This window comes from Oncorhynchus mykiss, chromosome 5 (genome assembly GCF_013265735.2).
Source record: "Oncorhynchus mykiss isolate Arlee chromosome 5, USDA_OmykA_1.1, whole genome shotgun sequence".
Taxonomy (NCBI): domain Eukaryota; kingdom Metazoa; phylum Chordata; class Actinopteri; order Salmoniformes; family Salmonidae; genus Oncorhynchus; species Oncorhynchus mykiss.
The window spans coordinates 12,112,958-12,135,061 of NC_048569.1; the positions used below are offsets into that span (position 1 = coordinate 12,112,958).

At 41.9% G+C, this 22,104-nt stretch overlaps 2 protein-coding genes across 2 annotated transcripts; one reads left to right on the forward strand and one right to left on the reverse strand.

Annotated features, from left to right (window-relative positions):
• Nucleotides 1-745: 745 nt before the first annotated feature.
• On the forward strand, nucleotides 746-21,611 carry LOC110523206 (cortexin-3). The gene is made up of 2 exons (XM_021601693.2): nucleotides 746-1,969; nucleotides 21,079-21,611. The coding sequence occupies exons 1-2, from the start codon at nucleotides 1,939-1,941 to the stop codon at nucleotides 21,480-21,482; spliced, it is 435 nt and encodes a 144-aa protein (XP_021457368.1). The 5' UTR covers nucleotides 746-1,938; the 3' UTR covers nucleotides 21,483-21,611.
• Nucleotides 3,963-6,588, reverse strand: LOC110523205 (diacylglycerol O-acyltransferase 2-like). The gene has a single exon (XM_036976791.1). It carries the CDS (start codon nucleotides 6,446-6,448, stop codon nucleotides 5,468-5,470), a length of 981 nt encoding a protein of 326 aa, XP_036832686.1. The 5' UTR covers nucleotides 6,449-6,588; the 3' UTR covers nucleotides 3,963-5,467.
• Nucleotides 21,612-22,104: the final 493 nt, after the last annotated feature.

Here is a 22,104-nt window from a genome sequence, read left to right on the forward strand (position 1 = left end):
CTGGTGGATATTCCTGCAGTCAGAATGCCAATTGCAAGCTCCCTCAACTTAAGACAGCTGTGGCATTGTGTTGTGTGACACAACTGCACATTTTAGAGTGACCTTTAATTATCCCCAGCACAAGGTGCACCTGTGTAATAATCATACTGTTTAACCCCTTTAGCGTTTAAGCCCTGTCTAAGCTGGGAGGGGGTGGGGTGGTTCTAAGCCGTTTTAAGATGGTCCTATCAGGGATAATTTAGCTATTTGATTTCAAATGTTAAGACCCCTTAACGTATAAAAAAATATATATATTAGATGAAACATTGAATTTGTCATTACTGATATTAGCCAATAGAAACACATTGAATTTGGCATTACTGATATTAGCCAATAGAAACACATTGAATTTGGCATTACTGATATTAGCCAATAGAAACACATTGAATTTGGCATTACTGATATTAGCCAATAGAAACACATTGAATTTGGCATTACTGATATTAGCCAATAGAAACACATTGAATTTGGCATTACTGATATTAGCCAATAGAAACACATTGAATTTGGCATTACTGATATTAGCCAATAGAAACACATTGAATTACATTCACTACATGGAATAATATCACAATGAAGTTTGTTTTTAAGTGTCTGTCCCATATCTGAGAGATATAAGAAAGATCAGGAAACTATATATATACATTTTCAAAAAAGTTTTTAAAAAATGTTTTTGCTTTGTCATTATGGGTTATTCTGTTCAGATTGATGAGGGGAGAAAAACAGTTGAATCCCATTTTAGAATAAGGCAGTAACGTAAGGTTATAGAGGGCCAACTGATTGTTGTGGAGCTTCCTTAGTTAATGGTCACTGTAGTGCAATTTCAGTAAAACTGTTGTTTTAACAGTAAAACAACCCTGCACGATCACTCTTCATTATGAGGACCAATGGAAAGCTCAGAGTGCCATTTAAGTCAAATATAAATATATTTCCATTGAAAAACATACCCTGCCATTATCAGAGTATGTTGAGAACCCTGTTTCTGTTTCATATGCTATTTTTTTACTCATAATGGATGGATAATTATACAGAGAGAAGGGGAATACGATATCTGGAGACTATTCTCATCTGCTTAGATATCTATATGAGAGGATTATTGCTTCTAAAGATTTTTATATCAAATCAGGAAATTGATTTGCTTCACCCACTCAATGTGAGAACATATGCTGATGACATAATCTCCCTGAGGATTTATTGTGTCCAGAAATGGTTTGAGTACAATAATACATTTAAGCCTCCGTTTTGTAGATTTGAAAATGCATGACTGTGTAATTTTTTTTTGACAGAGTGTTTTATCAATCGAAAAATATCCATAGACTGACATACTGTATTTTGAGAAAGCTGTGCGTAATTTCACTGACTCCGTCGTAGACATATATTTGATTGATTACCATCTTCCATGGATTTATAGGCTTATATCAGTAGAAGCCTATCAATGAGAAATATATAGTCCTAATCAAATACAAACCCCCCAAAATATTTATTCGCTATTTAAAAAATAGACCAATACTTTCCAATTGTTGCTCTAGAAAAATCTATTTAAAAAACGCATCACTGGCGCAAATTCAGTATGGGTGCCCCTCCCTTCCTAGCTGTATGATGGAGTGTGTATGGGGGGAACCCGGTGATTTCCTCTACCAGTTGAGTCCATAAACTCTAGCACACACAGCAGACGCGCAACGATGTGCGCCGAGCGGTTGGAGCCAGTCTCCCTGCATTGCCAATTTCATTGAACCGAGGACTGCATTGTTACCATTTTTGAAGACCCAAGTTAACCTTTTGTTCACAACATTTCTTCCTTTTCGTCCTTGTCTTGTCTTTTCAATATGTGCTGATATTGAAGGGGAGAGGGGAAGGTAGAATGGGCGAAACCCTCTGGTTCCCTGTGTAACTCTGGAAATGGATCCGACGTTCTCGCAGGGAGACAAAGGTATAAACTCAATGTTTTCACCTAAATAGTTGTGAATATTTTCTTATTTTTCCTGTTAATTTCTCAAAGATTTCGTTGTTTGTTTTGTGTATTGAGAAGATACTCTCCAGTAGTGTCTGATTGCCTGTGACAGGGTCGTCGGCATCGATATCGGCTTTTCACTTGTTGAGTGAATGAGCATATGCTTGAGGTGAGGTCACCTCAGTAGGTGGAACAGAAAATGGCTATAACTATAGGTTATTTTAGGCTGAAGGTTAAATCGCCACCTAAATTAATGTGTCGTTACATTTGATATTGTAGCCTACACCTGTGACTAGGCTACATGTTTTAAGTGTTACATTGGGTGTTAGCCTGTTTGTTGTGACTAACTTTTAAATTGTATTTTTTTAATATTTAATTCCAATATTCATTAGAAGCACCTTGATTTGATGAGGTCGCATTTCCATAGGCTACTGCATAAAATTCCAATTGTAAATCTAATTAACAGTAGCCTGTATATGTTAGCCCTCTTGACTTCTGAATGAATCTTCTGCATATTATAAATGTCATTATTTTTCGTCTGTTTTTAGATTTATGTACTCATAATTTGTATTTGATGGTCTATTGATGACCTGCATAAAGACAAGTATGTTGTATGACCAGGTGCAGAACATTTCAAGATACTGAATACCAGTAGGCTATTGTAGTATATATTTATATCTATCTATGTATTTTTATAGGTATGTCTGCTTTGATGACAGAAAACTGCAATGATTTAGATTTGAACATGTTATGGGCACACCTGGACGTGTATTTGGTCCAGCACTGAGGCAGAATCATATTTATAATTAAAACCTGTCACCACTCATGACATTAAGCTGTCTGGTAGAGTGGCCAGCTTTTTGTTCTACTCTAAATGCTACACAATGGCTAACATGGTTTACATTGTCTTCAGTGCATTCGGAAAGTATTCAGACCCCTTGATTTTTTCCACATTTTGTTATGTTACAGCCTTATTCTAAAATTGAATAAATAATTTTTTACCCTCATCAATCTACACACAATATCCCATAATGACAAAGGAAAAACTGTTTTTTTAGACATTTTTGCAAATGTATTAAAAATAGAAAACTGAAATAATACATGTACATAAGTATTCAGAACCTTTACTCAGTACTTTGTTGAAGCACCTTTGAAAGTGAATCTTGCCCCAGTCTGAGGTCCTGAGCGCTCTGAAGCTGGTTTTCATGAATGATCTCCGGGATGCTGGCCTTCTAGGCAGAGTTGCAAAGAGAAAGCCATATCTCAGACTGGCCAATAAAAAGAAAAGATTAAGATGGGCAAAAGAACACAGACACTGGACAGAGGAACTCTTCCTAGAAGGCTAGCATCCCGGAGTCACCTCTTCACTGTTGATGTTGAGACTGGTGTTTTGCGGGTACTATTTAATGAAGCTGCCAGTTGAGAACTTGTGAGGTGTCTGTTTCTCAAACGAGACACTCTAATGTACTTGTCCTCTTTCTCAGTTGTGCACCGGGGCCTCCCACTCCTCTTTCTATTCTGGTTAGAGCCAGTTTGCGCTGTTCTGTAAAGGGAGTAGTACACAGCATTGTACGAGATCTTCAGTTTCTTGGCAATTTCTCACCTGGAATAGTCTTCATTTCTCAGAACAAGAATAGACTGGCGTGTTTCAGAAGAAAGTGCTTTATTTCTGGCCATTGTGAGCCGTAATCAAACCCACAAATGCTGATGCTCCAGATACTCAACTAGTCTAAAGAAGGCCAGTTTTATTGCTTCTTTAATCAGAACAACAGTTTTCAGCTGTGCTAACATAATTGCAAAAGGGTTTCCTAATGATTAATTAGCCTTTTAAAATGAAAAACTTGGATTAACTAACACAACGTGCTGTTGGAACACAGGAGTGATGGTTGCTGATAATGGATAGATATTCCATTGAAATAATCAGCCGTTTCCAGCTACAATTGTCATTTACAACATTAACAATGTTTACACTGTATTTATAATCAATTTGATGTTATTTTAATGGACACAAAATGTGCTTTTCTTTCAAAAACAAGGACATTTCGAAGTGACCCCAAACTTTTGAACGGTGGTGTATTTTAAATCTACATTCATTTTCCATGTCAAAGATGATTGGGATAGTTGGGTAACAACTACTTTGTCCTGTAGAGAAGAGTATTCCGTAATATGTGTATGTGATGAGAGAGAAATATTGAAATGTTATGATAGATCTCTACAGCTTGTGAATCATAGCACTGAAAGACACTCCCACTCTGTTTATGTCCAAAACCTCTCACCGCCGCTATCTGCATCCACTTCGCAGTTCACAGGAAGGATTAAATAAATTAAAACATTGTGGCAAAATCCTGTGGTCAAAGTGAACCTTCACCACAAGCCAAATTTATTAAAATACATATCAGCAGAAATACATAGTTTCTATATATTACTGTATTGCAAATAGTCAGTATTCGGCAGCTCTACTGCACAAGTTATTCAAAGTCAACTGTTAAACATGAAAGAATGTTATGATCCCTGATTAACATTGCTCAGGTGCTGCTGGTGGCCACAAGGTCTGATTGATTATACTCAACATGTAAGCACAGTATTTCTTCATAAATCCTAAGTCACACAATCAATTACTGTTTGTTATGAAATTGAGTGGATCTTAAAGGTATTCAGATTCATGGTTAAATTATTGCTACATATAAACCACATACAATTTCCCCTTGAATTCATTCTTACAGTAAATGCAGTCAAAGCGATGCGTCAATTAGACAGGCAGCTTGGTGGATCCAGGGATCAATGATTGGGACATCGCTGGATCAGATACTGAGTTGGAATGCTTTCATTCGAGTAGTCTCACTGAGTATGTTAACATGCATTCAGTAATAGGATCGTTGTGAATACTCTGATTCATATAATAATTTGATTAAAACATTGTTATGATTTGCAAGAAGAAATAATTCCCTAAACATCCTGTTTACATGGTCAGCTGATAATAAGGGTGATGGGACTTAAAGAAATGTAGAAAATGACCAATACAAATTAAGGTCCTATCACAGCAATCATATCATTTTTTGGGAAGACTTTGACTTCGGAAATATAGAGTTTGTCTGTGAAACCTATTTCTTAGATGCATACTTTCAGATTATATGAATTCAATTCACATGCGCCAAAGAGGGAGGCTCGCGCTTATGATAGCACATGTGCAGATCAACTACACCGCAGGATCTCTGAATAAGGTATCCAAATAATTTAAAAGATTGCAAAAAAATATAGGTATTTTAGTCCGTTTATGCTTCGCTTTACGCCGATTAAGATAATCATGACTACTGCCAAACTCGCAGTACTGTCATAATCAGTATATCATCGATATGATCAGTTAATATAGAATTATTACTGTGCGTGTAAACATACTCACTGTGGAGATCGGTGGGCTACAGTACAGAGAAGGACACCATGACAAATCACCTCATTCACGTTGTCAAAATGATTGGCTTATGTGATCAGCAGCTCGTGGCTGTCTGAGAGTCCACAGCTGACTTTGTGCTCATTGAAGAGCTTGGCCAGGGACTCCATGTATAGGCCATGATAGTGGTCCACCTCCTCCTGAGTGGGAGAAGGCCTCTTTGGCACTGGGATAGGACTACCCACGACAATGGTGACAGGGCAGTGGTAAGGCATCCAGAACCAGCGTTCACCCATGAACAGACAAGGGGCAAAGCCCATGATCTTCTTACAGAGCTGCTGTAACCTCCAGCCCACACTGCCTTCTGAGAAGATCACCTGGCGGAACATATCGTTTTCCCCATACGAGTAGACGGGCACCAGGTCAGCCCCAAACTCCAGGGCCACCTTGACAAAGCCTTTCCTCTGCTTCATAACCACAGCGTTGACCCCAGGCACACTCAGCAGAGACTCAGCAGCGCCCCCTATAATAATCACCAGCGCGTTGCCTTTCCCACTTTTAGACAAAAGGTGCTTGAGACTGGGCTTGCTGACTGGACAACAACCTGTGGCCATGACATATTCCCTGTAGAGGGGGATCTTGAAGAGGCCACTCAGGATGCAGAGACAGGAGCGCACCCCAGGGAAGAGGTCCATAAAGCCACAGGCCTCCGTGGTGAAAGTAGTAAAAGCTCCGAGACTCAAGACCCCATGTGGATGACACCCTAAGATGTAGTTCTTGTTTGGGTTCAACTCCGCTGTCTTCACCAACTTCATTGGGAAGTAGTCCCTTACCAGCTTCCACACTTTCCAGTTTCTCACAAATGCAGTTCTCCTACCCCCTCTTTCAGGTGTGTGCCGGTCCTTTAACTGCCATATGAAGTAGAGAGTAGGCAGCAGCCACAGAGACGTAAACATAAGGTACACCATCAACCCAATACACGCCGGACCTAAGAGGGGGAGTGTCAGCACCGCTTGCAGAACACTGATATTCTCCAGGAAATCCTTCATCTGAGTCTTTTCTTGCTTCATCCCTTCAACCTTTTCTGTCCTTTTCCCAAAGTTGTTCACAACGTGACTGCGCGAACAAGTGCAACTTTCCTGAGAGCACCAGTGCCCTGTGTGAATGTACTTTGATCACAGTTCCAGTGAGGCTGCAGATAACAATCACTTCCACTCCCACAACACTTTGATAAACATGACAGAGTCCAAAGTCTTTAACCATTTACAGCGCACCAAGTTAATAGTTTTTTTTTTTTTTTTTTTTTTTACAGGGACAGTGCACATTAATCAACGTTTCAGTAAAAGTGCCGGTTTTAACCAGCCGTCTAATTTTCAACCACACAGACAGTACAAAAAGTAACAAGACAAAATCCATAAAAGCAACAAAGTGTTTCCACACCTCACAAGCTACAGACAATAGACAACATGGAAAGCGGCAACACACAGCTAAGGACCATGTTCACAAATCTGATTGACCTTTAGCCATGTCTTCATTGGGTTTACTTGATAGCTACCTACCCAAATAGCTAGCTAGAACAAAGTGTTAATAAGATAAATTCATTTAAAAAGATTAAAAGCAATACAAATAAGTTATCCAGTAGGCATATTAACAATACTATTATCGTAACTCGAGATAATCTGTTTATGAGAACACATCTCGGAGCGGAAGATTATGTCCCTTGGTGAGTTCCCGGATCAGCAGTCAAATCAAAGCCTAGGTTTGAACTCCATAGACTGTCGAGTTACAGCTCACAGCAGGCAGACAATGCATGGACTGCTTGGCAAGTTTCGTAAATCATGTTAGTCAGTTGCAATATTTAAATCTCCAGTATATTTCATTGTAGACAAGCATTGAAATCTGACCTGATTGGCTGTGATTATGACATATTCTGCGTGGGCATACGCATATTACAAGATTATTATATTATGTTGATGTGGTTCATTAGGGGCCCCTGAGTGGCGTAGCAGTCTAAGGCGCTGCATCTCAGTGCTAGAGGCGTCACTACAGACCCTGGTTCGATTCCAGGCTGTATCACACCCGACGGGAAATGGGAGTCCCATATGGCGGCGCACAATTGGCCCAGCATCGTCCGGGTTAGGGTTTGGCCGGGGTAGGCCATCACTGGAAATAAGAATTTGTTCTTAACTGACTTGCCTAGTTAAATAAATAAAAATTGACGTCAAACGCTTATGCAGGCATTGAAAATATCAGATTTTTTGTGTGTGTTCTATTTCCTCCCCTCTGTATTCCTCAACCCCACCCCCAGGCATCACCACCCCGACCACAGCCCCACCCATCACCACCCCTACCCCAGCCCCACCCCAGCCCCACCCCACCCAACACCACCCCTACCCCAGCCCTACCCCAGCCCCACCCATCACCACCCTTACCCCAGCCCCACCCCAGCCCCACCCATCACCACCCCTACCCCAGCCCCACCCCAGCCCCACCCATCACCAGCCCCACCCAACACCAACCCTACCCCAGCCCCACCCATCACCACCCCGACCACAGCCCCACCCATCACAGCCCCACCCCACCCCAGCCCCACCCACACCCCAGCCCCATCACCACCACACCCCCACCCCAGCACCACCCCATTTTATCCCCACCCCCATCCCAGCTCCACCCCAGTAACACCCCCATCCCACACCCATACCCAGGTACAGACAGACAGACAGACACATAGAGACAGAAAGACAGACAGAGAGGTTACAGAGATGACATTGAATAGATTAATGTAGACAGACAGACAGACAGACAGGATACATTATGATATAGTCATGTAATAAAGGTTTTATAAAACAAATTATATTTAAAAAATAGTAATATAGAGTAATACAATCACATTTGATTTGATCAGTTTGCTCACATGGGTTTGGGAATGATTTGTTTAGTTAAACATTGTGATTAACGGATAATTAAAAAGGAGGAAGAAGAGAAACAAAAGAGTGTGTGTGATTGTGAGTCATGGAGTGGCTAGATATAGGTGTGTGTGTGTGTGTGTGTGTGTGTGTGGCATTTGTTCACAGACAAGGAAAGGCAGGATATTTTAACCCATGAAACATCAATTACTTAATGCCGAAGTCTCCCCTCACGGTCCAAATGAATATTGATTTTAAAGGTTAAAATCGATGGAATGGATCTTTGCTGGCTTGGTTATTGCTGTAGTCAATTAACAATCATTCCCAGTCGAATCTATGTGATTAATAAGTGCACTTATGGTCAGTTGTGTAAGGTTTTTTCCTACACAAAGAGTAAAAAGAACAACAAGAACACTTCACTGTGCTCTTATTAAGTACCCTAGTGGTTAAGAGCATTGGACCAGTAACCAAAAGGTTGCTGGTTTGAATCCCCATGCTGAATAGGTGGAAAAAATCTGTTGTTGTGCCCTTGAGCAAGGTACTTAACCCAAATTGCTCTGGATTAGAGTGTCTGCTGAAATGTAAAAAACATATGATTTATGAACATACTTATTACCCCCTATACGAGACTATGAATATAACAATAAAACCATTTATAATATTTCTTATAGGAATTTGCTGACAAGAGTCATGACAATGCCCTCTAACAGGCAAAATGTACTACAAGAACACACATACCATTATTGCATTACTCTGACCGTACATATTGCATTAAGTCCCTCTCCAAGGTCTTTCAAGTTGTACTTTCGCTGCCCGTGTTCCCTTGTGATGTCTTGAGCAAATGTTCCTGCAGCAGGTCGGTCTGTCTCCAGGCGTATCCTTTTCACAGATCCCCTGTTGCATTTTAATAAGCATTTCGCTATGGACCCGATTCCAACCGGAGTTAAGCACGAGTAAATGGAACATAATTCCCTTTTAATGCGCTTTTCTCTCTCTGCGTATTCTGACCTTGAACTTAAGCGTGAGAATAGCATGCTATTCACCTGCTATTTCTTTTTGTGTGCAGGTCCAATAAATTAAGGTGTGGTGGAGGTGTGTCTACAGATACGCCTTATTCTGATCTTGACTTAATGTCCTAATAATTCCATCACCTTTACACGTGAGGGTAACATGAATAAGGTCTAGCAAACCTACCAGTTCCACGTGGAAATAGCGGCAACTACATTTTTTCCTATAGAAATTACACCATTCCCCATGCACTGTCCTTTCTAACTTGATAAGAGCTAGGTAAATGAGTAATCTGCTTAGATAAGGGAATTGTGTAATAAATTACACTTATTTTAGATCTATTTGACCTTATAATCGCTGGAGACAAATGTGAAACCAGTCATATGGCAGCACACTGAAGCAAATCAACATATCAACTTTCCCACAGTAGTTTATAAAACGCTGTACCATTGTGCAGAATTTAAATTGCACAGCCTTTTAACTTGCAGGGATGAGTACCCTTGAATGTCTTAATTATAGGTTACCGTGACTTTCTCTGTTTCCTGTTTCTATCATGTTAAATATTAGTCACTATCAGTATGGACCGTCAGTAGGCCTAATAACAAAACATATTCAATTTTCTGTTAGTTCCCTTTAGTTGGTATAGCCTACATTATAATTCCATTTAATTCCATTGTTTCGTTTACCTTCATTTGCTTCCTCTGTAAACGCAGTCACAGCCATGTGGTTGTTGCTGAGGGTAATATATAAAAAAAGACATGTAGGCTAATTCAATCATTATGAAGTGGAGCGCAGACCAAGCAGTTTGAACCTGACGCATGGCACAATACTTGACTGTGTCATCACACAGTTCCATGGTTAGTGCAGGCAATAGACGAGGGTAAAGCCTACTATTGTACACTATTCTCCCTATCATAATTCTACGTACACTAATCTTCCAATATTACCATGTGTTAAAGAACTGAATGTAGCAATTTTCAGAATGAATCAAAACACCATTTTCTTTCTTTTGTGCAAACACCATTTTCTTTCTTTTATATCCATAACCTAATACTTTCCTAGCCCTAAATAATCTACAAGATCAGAGTATTTTTCCATCTACCAATTGCTGCCGAAATAGAGACGAATATTTAAATGTTTCATTGATCCCTAATATTCTGAACCCATTCTCTCAATATTTTCTTTTAAGTCTGTAGACAAAATTCGAACTAAAAGGTACACTGTATTTAAAGGGAATTGAATGAAAACTCCACAAGAAAATATGTTGGCAGGCAAGTGGGAAGGTTTTCTCCTGATCAATTACATTTATTCAGTGTGCTCAAGGGAACCATGCCTGCAAAGCCCGTTACGCACCTTCATAAGGTAAGTCTGAATAGCAACTACTGAGAAGTGTGTAGGAAAGGCATGCTTAAGATAAGGCTTAATTTCGGAAATCTAAATCGGGCCCTATAGGAATATGTTATGGACATAAACTTATTTTGTGTGTCTCTAAGGCATTGTGGTTTCATAATAGTTTAACAGAGAAATTATTGTTAATCTTTGATATTACACCATTTTTCATTATTACCGTTCAGAACAGGGCAAATTTCAGGTCTGCTGAGCAAACTTGAATGTTGTGAAAATTCTGTGCCACTTCAAAGGCACATTTAATGCGAACACTGAGGCTGTACCGACTTTAAGTTACAGTTTTAACAATGACCAAGTAGGCTACTGTGGCTATTTGATCGTAATGTAGACCTTCTAGAGTGTCCTACCATCAAAAACAATGGAAAACATGCATCCCAATTGTAACATGGAAAGAGCTGTTCTATCATTCAGCCACAGCAGCAGCCAATGTGTGGTGTTCAATGTAGGCCTACATTCCATGAGAAAAAAACATGCAGGGCTTGACATTAACCTGTTTATCCACTATCCTCACACTTTTGTTGTGTTGTTTGATGCAAGTAACCACTGTACAAAATACAGTGCTTTATTATTCCCATACCATCATTACAGAGAATCAGACACATTATGCTACCCTCTGCCTATTGGCTACTAAGCTTATTCAAGCCTGCCTCAAAATACAACACTGTATTTTTACCTGACAAAGCTCTTTACCTGACTTGTTTTTCAAAGATGTCTAGAAATGTACACATTTTGTGCTCTTGTAGGAAGCAATCACTACCCTATTGCTGATCCTATTGGGTCGAGAGTGTGATGTCCACATCACCAATGAACTATCATGGTCCAAAAACACCACGACAGTCGTGAAGAGGGCACGACAACACCTTTTCCCCCTCAGGAGACTGAAATGATTTGGCATGGGTCCTCATATCCTCATCGAGAGCATCCTGACCGGTTGCATCACCACCTGGTGTGACAACTGCGCCGCATCTGAACGTAAGGCGCAACAGAGGGTAGTGCGTACGGCCCAGTACATCACTTTGGCCAAGCTTCCTGCAATCCAGGACCTATACACTAGGCGGTGTCATAGGGAGGCCCAAAAGATTGTCAAAGACTCCAGTCACCCAAGTCATAGACTATTCTCTGTGCTACCACACGGCAAGCGGTTCCGGAGCACCAAGTCTAGGTCCAAAAGGCTCCTTAACAGCTTATACCCCCAAGCCATAAGACTGATGAACAATTAATCAAATGGCCACCAGACTATTTACATTGACCCCCCCCCCCCCCCCCCCATTTTACACTGCTGCTACTCGCTGTTTATTATCTATGCCCCTACCTACATGTACATATTACCTTGACTAACCTGCAACCCTGCACATTGACTCTGTACCGGTACCGCCTGTATATAGCCTCCACATTGACTCGGTACCGGTACCTCCTGTATATAGCCTCCACATTGACTCGGTACCGGTACCCCCTGTATATAGCCTCCACATTGACTCAGTACCGGTACCTCCTGTATATAGCCTCCACATTGACTCGGTACCGGTACCTCCTGTATTAGCCTCCACATTGACTCGGTACCAGTACCTCCTGTATTAGCCTCCACATTGACTCGGTACCGGTACCTCCTGTATATAGCCTCCACATTGACTCGGTACCGGTACCTCCTGTATATAGCCTCCACATTGACTCGGTACCGGTACCTCCTGTATATAGCCTCCACATTGACTCTGTACCGTAATACCCTGTATATAGCCTCCACATTGACTCGGTACCGGTACCCCCTGTATATAGCCTCCACATTGACTCTGTACCGTAATACCCTGTATATAGCCTCCACATTGACTCTGTACCGGTACCTCCTGTATATAGCCTCCACATTGACTCGGTACCGGTACCTCCTGTATATAGCCTCCACATTGACTCGGTACCGGTACCCCCTGTATATAGCCTCCACATTGACTCTGTACCGTAATACCCTGTATATAGCCTCCACATTGACTCAGTACCGGTACCCCCTGTATATAGCCTCCACATTGACTCAGTACCGGTACCGCCTGTATATAGCCTCCACATTGACTCGGTACCGGTACCGCCTGTATATAGCCTCCACATTGACTCTGTACCGGTACCTCCTGTATATAGCCTCCACATTGACTCGGTACCGGTACCTCCTGTATATAGCCTCCACATTGACTCTGTACCGGTACCCCTGTATATAGCCTCCACATTGACTCTGTACCGGTACCCCTGTATATAGCCTCCACATTGACTCTGTACCGGTACCTCCTGTATATAGCCTCCACATTGACTCTGTACCGGTACCTCCTGTATATAGCCTCCACATTGACTCTGTACCGGTACCTCCTGTATATAGCCTCCACATTGACTCTGTACCGGTACCTCCTGTATATAGCCTCCACATTGACTCTGTACCGGTACCTCCTGTATATAGCCTCCACATTGACTTGGTACCGGTACCTCCTGTATATAGCCTCCACATTGACTCTGTACCGGTACCTCCTGTATATAGCCTCCACATTGACTCTGTACCGGTACCTCCTGTATATAGCCTCCACATTGACTCTGTACCGGTACCTCCTGTATATAGCCTCCACATTGACTTGGTACCGGTACCTCCTGTATATAGCCTCCACATTGACTCTGTACCGGTACCTCCTGTATATAGCCTCCACATTGACTCTGTACCGGTACCTCCTGTACATAGTCTCCACATTGACTCGGTACCGGTACCTCCTGTATATAGCCTCCACATTGACTCTGTACCGGTACCTCCTGTATATAGCCTCCACATTGACTCTGTACCGGTACCTCCTGTATATAGCCTCCACATTGACTCTGTACCGGTACCTCCTGTATATAGCCTCCACATTGACTCTGTACCGGTACCTCCTGTACATAGCCTCCACATTGACTCGGTACCGGTACCTCCTGTATATAGCCTCCACATTGACTCTGTACCGGTACCTCCTGTATATAGCCTCCACATTGACTCTGTACCGGTACCTCCTGTATATAGCCTCCACATTGACTCTGTACCGGTACCTCCTGTATATAGCCTCCACATTGACTCTGTACCGGTACCTCCTGTATATATTCTCCACATTGACTCTGTACCGGTACCCCTGTATATAGCCTCCACATTGACTCTGTACCGGTACCCCTGTATATAGCCTCCACATTGACTCTGTACCGGTACCTCCTGTATATAGCCTCCACATTGACTCTGTACCGGTACCTCCTGTATATAGCCTTCTTATTGTTATGTTATTATGTTACTTTTTCTAACATTTTTACTTGAGTTTATTTAGTAAATATTTTCTTAATCTATTTCTTGAACTGCATTGTTGGTTAAAGGCTTGTAAGTAAGCATTTCAAGGTAAGGTCTACTACACCTGTTGTATTCGGGAAGTACAATTTGATTTGATCTATAACTGGGCTAAGAACTCACTAACTAGCAAAGGATACAGTGCATTCGGAAAATATTCAGACCCCTTCCCTTTTTCAACATTTTTGTTACGTTACAGCCTTATTCAAAAATTATTTGAATTATTTTGTCTCCTTTTAATCAATCTACACACAATACCCCATAATTACAAAGCAAACATTTTTTTATATACGTTTTTACAAATGTATTAAAAATAAAATGTTATTTACATAAGTTTTCAGACCCTTTTCTATGAGACTCAAACTTGAGCTCAGGTGCATCCTGTTTCCATTGATCATCCCTTGAGATGTTTCTATAACTTGATTGGAGTCCATCCGTGGTAAATTCAATTGATTGGATATGATTTTAAAAGGCACACATCTGTCTATGTAAGGTCCCACAGTTGACACTGCATGTCAGAACAAAAAGCAAGCCATGAGGTCGAAGGAATGGTTCGCAGAGCTCAGTGACAGGATTGTGTCTGCAGCATTGAAGGTCCTCAAGAACGCAGTGGCCTCCATCATTCTTAATTGGAAGAAGTTTGAAACCACCAAGACTCTTCCTAGAGCTGGCCACCCAGCTCTGAGTAATTGGGGGAGGGCCTTGGTCAGGGAGGTGACCAAGAACCCAATGGTCACTCTGACAGAGCTCCAGAGTTCCTCTGTGGAGATGGGAGAACCTTCCAGAAGGTCATCAATCTCTGCAGCACTCCACCAATCAGGCCTTTATAGTAGAGAGGCCAGCCGGAAGCAACTCCTCAGTAAAAGGCATGTGACAACCCGCTTAGATTTTGCAGTACATCACTGGGGCCAATCTTCCTGCCATCCAGAACCTCTATACCAGGTGGTTTCAGAGGAAGGCTCTAAAAATTGTCAAAGACTCCAGAAACCCTAGTCATAGACTGTTCTCTTTGCCACCACACGGCAAGCGGTACCAGAGTGCCAAGTCTAGTTCCAAAAGACTTCTTAACAGCTTCTACCCCCAAGCTATAAGACTCCTGAACAGCTAATCAAATGTCACAGACACACAGCTGATCCCTGTCTGCCCACAATGGCGGCTGTATGACACCATGTCACCGTTTAAGAGCCCACTACTGTCACAGAGAAGAGAATCTTCCCACTGAGGCAGCAGAGGGCTGGGAGGAAGAATCTCAAGCAAACATAGAATGTTCTTAGAATGTTAAGTGATATTTCTCTTCAGCTTAAAATAAGGTTGAATTAAAGGTCACTGACTAACAGTACGGATTGTTTTGGAAATGCTTGGTTCGTATTGCAGGAACCATTCTTAAAGACCTATACCTTTTATAAGATACGTTGTAACAATCAAACTAACTTTGATACAGCATAGCCTGACCATCAAACAATGGTTGGTTTCAATAATGATCTGCCCAGGGGGAAAAAAAAAAAACAGGTTCTAAGAACAACACTTTGTTAGCGTTCCAAACACGGTGTCTGCAGACAGGGTCTAGCTGTGGTTTCTTGTTTTAGTTTGTAGGGGGAAGCTCATGGTTGGTTGAGCAAGATGGACAGGACAGACACAACCAGACCCCTGAGCCAGTCAAATCACTCTCTGACACTGACAGAGACAGTGCATACAACAAGGAGGGAAATGTGTTTAAGAAATTGGTTTCAATAGAGACTCTGACAATTCTGCTAGGAACATTGCTTTTTAGTGTGGAGTACTTGCAGCTTCCCTCTTATTCAATAGTGGATTAAAGGGTTTCCTCAACATTCCCATCCCTCTTTTGAGAGTTATATCCACAGAGAGCTGGTGGGAGGGCAGGCTTTGTTCCAGACAAGCGTCAACACATCCGATTTGACATACAACTAATCATTATCTTCAGTCAACAATTATGTCTTCCTGCTTGGCTGGAAGAAAAGCCTGCACCCACACCCGTACTCTGCAGATAAAACACCCCTGGCATAAGGAATATACGTACGTGCTCTCAGAACAGCAACCACATGTCTGTAGCTATCCTTGGAACCAATTCACTGTTTCCATTAAGATATGGTCTATAGTGTATATTAATTCCACTGCAGAGTGATATCTAGAAGCAGTTGTACTTCCCATGATGGGTCTGTTCATACTTTAAATGGTGTGCGACTGGTATTGTGCTTCCTGTAATGTGCTGTGTAATGCTTTATGCTCACTTGTTCTAATGTCAGAAAAGTCAGTTCTTGCTGATAAAGTGAATTGGATGGTGGACTTTAGAATTTCCCTTTTCTGCAAAGTGAGCGAGAGTGGAGAGAGAGAGAAATGAAGCAAGAAAGAGACTTGAATTTCAAGCCTCAGGTATTGTGAGTTGTACAGTAGTCTATACGACTCCTGATCTGAACGACAAAATCCTCAGCTACGGTACATCGACATTGACACCGGGCCGCTCAGAGGGACATCACTGAAGTAGCTCCATAAATTGAACTACCTGTCAAGGAATAGATATTCCACCGTTGTGTTCTAACGCTCTTTCTGACAGCTTTTCCCTGTTTCTGAAAGAATTGTGCTCTGTTTACTGCATTGCACCAGTACCTCAATGCCTGAGTATTTGTGTGTGTTTGTGGGTGCGAGTGTATGTGTGTGTATGTGTGTGTATGTGTGTGTGTGTGTTTGTGTTTGTGCGTGCGTGTGTGCGGGTGCGTGTGTGTGTTTGTGTGTGCGTGCGTGTGTGCGGGTGCGTGTACAAGTGCGTGTGTGTGTGTGTGCGAGTGCACAGGTGTGTGTGTGCAGGTGTGTGTACGGGAACGTGTACAGGTGTGTGTGTGTGTGTGTGTATGTAGGTTGAGTTCCAGTTGGGTCGACTTCTACTGTACAACAATGCTAGCATTGTTTTTCCCAGTGTGTGTCTAGGCTAATGTATAGCTCTGAATTTCTGCACCAGATGTTTCAAAGACTGGAGACTATCACCACTGACTGAATATTTCTAGAATCCCTGGCACACAGAAACCCTTCCGCAAGACTGCTTTATTAGTCATTCATTCATTCACCAAGGCATTGATATATACAGCTCTCTACCTCCAGCTCTGACTGAAAAATAGCTCTCCAAACAATCACCAATGCCGCACTAAACCAAAGCCAACAGATTGCTTTGCAACAGATCAAATCAAATGTTGGAAGCGCAAGTCTAATGCGACTGCCACAGACTCTTGTTTATCCCTCATCGTTACAGTCCTAAACTGTTTTGTTCCTCTGCAATACTGTTTGAACGGAGAATGAGACACATTTAATGGATCTGTTTATTGTATTTTCTTTCATTTGCAGCAGTGATTGTGAGTCAGTGTGTGTCCTCTTCAACAGAGAGAGAGAGAGAGAGAGAGACAGAGAGAGAGACAGACAGACAGACAGAGAGAGAGAGAGAGACAGACAGAGAGAGAGAGATAGTGCTTCAATAGAATGAAGATGATACATCAGCCGCCTCTCTCCTTTCCTCTCCCTCTTTATCTCTATCTCGCTCTCCTGTCTATCTCCTTCCCTTTATGTCTCCCTCTCTCTCCAGTCTCTCCGTTTTCTAATGTGTCCTGAGTTTGAACAAGCCTGAGCCCCTCAGTTTTAGGACTAAATATGTACCAGGCATTGATCTGCTTGGAGAAGGCTGCTGCCACATACCTGTCTTTGATTAGCGCCAAGCGCAAAGAACTCCCGCTGTATTTTATAATCCTGAATTTAAGAACGCACTCACTTAAAGTCCCCCACTCACTTCCTATTGGCTGCCATTTTAGAGACTGCATGATGAAGAATGTGAAATTAGTAATGTTTAAAATGTAGAGGCTTTTAGGGATGTTTTTTAGAGACTTTAGCCTTCCCAGGCTACCCAAACTACTTGCTCCGGCTAAACGCTACGTCATGCCCACAGACATTAGTTTCTTCTCCGCAATGAGTCTGGATCTGAGTACCTCCCCGGCGATTTCTAGAATGCAAACACATTGTAACCTTTCTGATTGGTCCCAGAAACAGATGGCTTGGGCCAGAGCCTGAACACACAGTACAGTGCTTTCAGAAAGTACTTGACTTTTTCCACTTTTTGTTGTGTTACTGCCTGAATTTAAAATTGATTCAATTGAGATTTTGTGTCACTCGCCTACACACAATACCCCATAATGTCAAAGTAGAATTATATTTTTTTGTCATTTTTACTAATTAAAATGAAAGGCTAAAATGTGTTGAGGCAGTAAGTATTCAACCCCTTTGTAATGGCAAGCCTAAATAAGTTTAGGGGTAAAATGTGCTTAACAGTCACATAATAAGTTGCTTGGACTCACTCTGTGTGCAATAATAGTGTTTAACATGATTTTTGAATGACTACCTCACCTCTGTACCCCACACATACAATTATCTGTAAGATCAGATTCAACCACAAAGACCAGATAGGTTTTCCAATGCACCTATTGGTAGATGGGTAAAAATAAAAAAGCAGACATTGAATATCCCTTTCAGCTTTGGATGCTATATCAATACACCCAGTCACTACAAAGATACAGTCGTCCTTCCTAACTCAGTTGCCGGAGAGGAAGGACACCACTCAGGAATTTCACCATAAGGCCAATAGTGTCTTTAAAACAGTCACAGAGTTTAATGGCTGTAATAGGAGAACACTGAGGATGGATCACCAACATTGTAGTTACTCCACAATACTAACCTAAATGACAGAGTGAAAATAAATATTCCAAAACATGCATCCTGTTTGTAATAAGGCACTAAAGTAAAACTGCAACAAAAAAAAGCCCAAAAAATATTTTTATATCTGAATACAAAGCGTTGTGTTTGGGGAAACACAACACATCAATGAGTACCACTCTTCATATTTTCAAGCATGGTGGTGGCTGCATCATGTTATGGGTATGCTTGTCATCGGAAAGGTCTAGGGAGTTTTTTTAGGATAAAAATAAACCAACTAGAGGAAAACCTGGTTCAGTCTGCTTTCTAACCAACACTGGTAGACAAATTCACCTTTCAGCAGGACAATAACCTAAAACACAAGGCCAAATATAGACTGGAGTTTCTTATCAAGACAACATTGAATGTTCTTGAGTTGCCTAGTTACAGTTTGGCAAGATTTAAAAATGTCAGTCTATCAATGATCAACAACCAACTTGAGAGAGCTTGAAGAACTTTTAAAATAATAATGTACAAATATTGTACAATCCAGGTGTGGAAAGCTCTTAGAGACTTACCCAGAAAGACTCACAGCTGTAATCACTGCCCAAGGTGATTCTATTGACTCAGAAACTTGTGGAAGGCTACCCAAAATGTTTGACCAAAGTTAAACAATTTAAAGGCAATGCTACCAAATACTAATTAAGTGTATGTAAACTTCTGACCCACTAAGAATGTGATGAAATAAATAAAAGCTGAAATAAATCATTCTCTCTGCTATTATTTTTATTCTTAAAATAAAGTGGTGATCCTAACTGACCTAAGACAGGGAATTTTTACTAGGATTAAATGTCAGGAATTGTGAATTTGGCTAAGGTGTATGTAAACTTCCGATTTCAACTGTAACTACATGAGGTAGTCTGCACTCCTCGCAGCTCAATCCAAGCTGTGAATCAGTTGTGACAACTTACTGACACCCAAATCTGCACTTGCCAACTTGACTTTGGTCACATGTTAGAAGTGGCAGCACTGCATGGGGAACTGTGGACTTTTCAGACAGGATATATATTTGAGGAAAACAGCAGTTGACACTCACTCACGCTCACTGCAACTTCATATCTGGCAGGTGGCATTTGACAAATACATTTTTCAATCAAAATAACTTTTGTCGAAGAACTTTTGTAGACATACACTTTACAATTAAGCTTCCGTCAAATTACTTTCCTATGTCCTTGTGTTAATTCAATCAGTTCTAAAATAAACACCAAAGCTTGCAGTTTTCAAAGTTCGAAGGTGGCATTTAAATAAAGCAAAAATGAATTTAAAAAAATAAACTTGGATGTTTTGAGGCAGTTCTAAGGTGCTTGAAAGTTCTCATAGGACTTCTTCCATCAGGAATTTCCACGTCATTTTCTGTTAATTGAATCCGTATTTTGTTTTTTAAGCTTGTCTGTTTGATTTATTGCAGTATAAATCGTATCAGAGTGGATTGTGTCTTACTTCTTCTTTGTAGAGCCAGTCAAACCTATAAAAGGTGTCAGAAAAAGTGCAGTGCTTGACACTCGTATTTCAAACAAGTTCTTGACAGTTGATTTATCCTAGAATACCTTAAAGATACATTACTCAGCACAGCACAGAATATGGACTCACAGCGATTTTTTTAAGTTATTAAAATGAAAGCGAAAAGGGTAACTGGGGACACCTTGTCGCGTTCCCTTTTTTCCTTGTTTCAGATAAATCTAATAGAAACAGCAGCACAAGCAAAAAACTATTTCACGCTGTAGTTGGAATTTTGCTTGGAAAATTGTTTTTGTTTGTCTGTTCTTCAGATAAGCTGTACCATCCCTCAAATTTGGCCCATCATATTCGCGTTGAGTCAACATTTTTATGTTCAGGTGACGAATAACAAAATACTGTTCCCGTTCTGACTGTAATGGTTTTACTCCATGTGTAACTCTGTGTCGTTGTATGTGTCGAACTGCTTTGCTTTATCTTGGCCAGGTCGCAATTGTAAATGAGAACTTGTTCTCAACTTGCCTACCTGGTTAAATAAAGGTGAAATAAAAAATAAAAAAAACACAGATTCTGTCTCTGTCTGTCTATCTTTCTCTGAGCTCACTGCTGTCTGTCTTTTTGTCCTAACCTCTTTTCCCTGTCTGTCTCTTGTCCCCTATCTCCCCTTTTCTGTTCCCACCTCTCTTTCCCTCCATCTCCTCCCCCCTTCCCTCGCTCTCCCTCCCTCAATCCCCCTCTCCCCTCCCCACCCCTCCCTGCTCTGTCTCCCTGTTTTCACCCACCTCTTCCTCCCTCCCTCTCTCTCCCTCACCCCCTCCCCACCTCTCCCCCACTCTCTATTTCTGTCTAGACAATGAGGTCCGTCTGGAGGGGATGAGGGATGGGGCTGGCTTCATGAGGATGCCAGAGCACCCCCTGTGGGAGTCCCGTAGCCTAGCCGCCCAGCACCTCTCCTCCTGGATGACGGAGGGTGAGCCCTTCACCTCTCCTCTCTCCCTGCTGCACTCTGCCGGAGGACAGCGCCTCTCCTCGTCCTCTTCCTCATCAGTGGCCGCTACTGCCCTTGTCGCCGCCATGACCCTGGAGCAGAAGACCACCTTCGCCCTGGTCCTCTTCCTCTTCGGTGTCCTCCTCATCCTAATCGTGCGGTGCTTTCGCATCCTGCTGGACCCCTACCGCAGCATGCCCACCTCCACTTGGGCAGACGGCCTGGACGGGCTGGAGAAGGGCCAATTCGACTATACACTGGCATAGGGGGTTGGGCGTCCATGTACTGTATACTGTACACACACACACACACACACACACACACACACACACACACACACACACACACACACACACACACACACACACGAATATGCAGAATGGCTGCATTCACCTTGGCTGACGGTCTGGATGGGCTAGAGAGAATGGTCAGTTTGATCACACGCTGTGGTGTAAGGACACAGACCAACATGCATTGTATGTCATGAAATACACACACACAATACACACACACACATGTGGTTGTATCCTCCTGGATTCACAGTATGCATGGGCAAGAGAAGAGCCGGTTTAACCACACACACACACACACACACACACACACACACACACACACACACACACACTGCAGTGTGGTTGCATCCTTCTGGGTTCACTTTCTCCCACTTGTTTACACCGTAGACAGCTAATGTCACTCACACACACTGACACAAGAGGCCACCTGGGGCTCCTTCAGTGCCTCACTCCTACAGGGTAGTTCTCATCCTCCTCCGTGTCCTCCTCACCGTTCAAGTTGACAACAATGTCAGTGCTATTTCAACCCTCCTCCTCGTAATATCTCACCATCCGAGTCAAGAACTAAATAAACTATTTCAACCCTCCTCCTCGT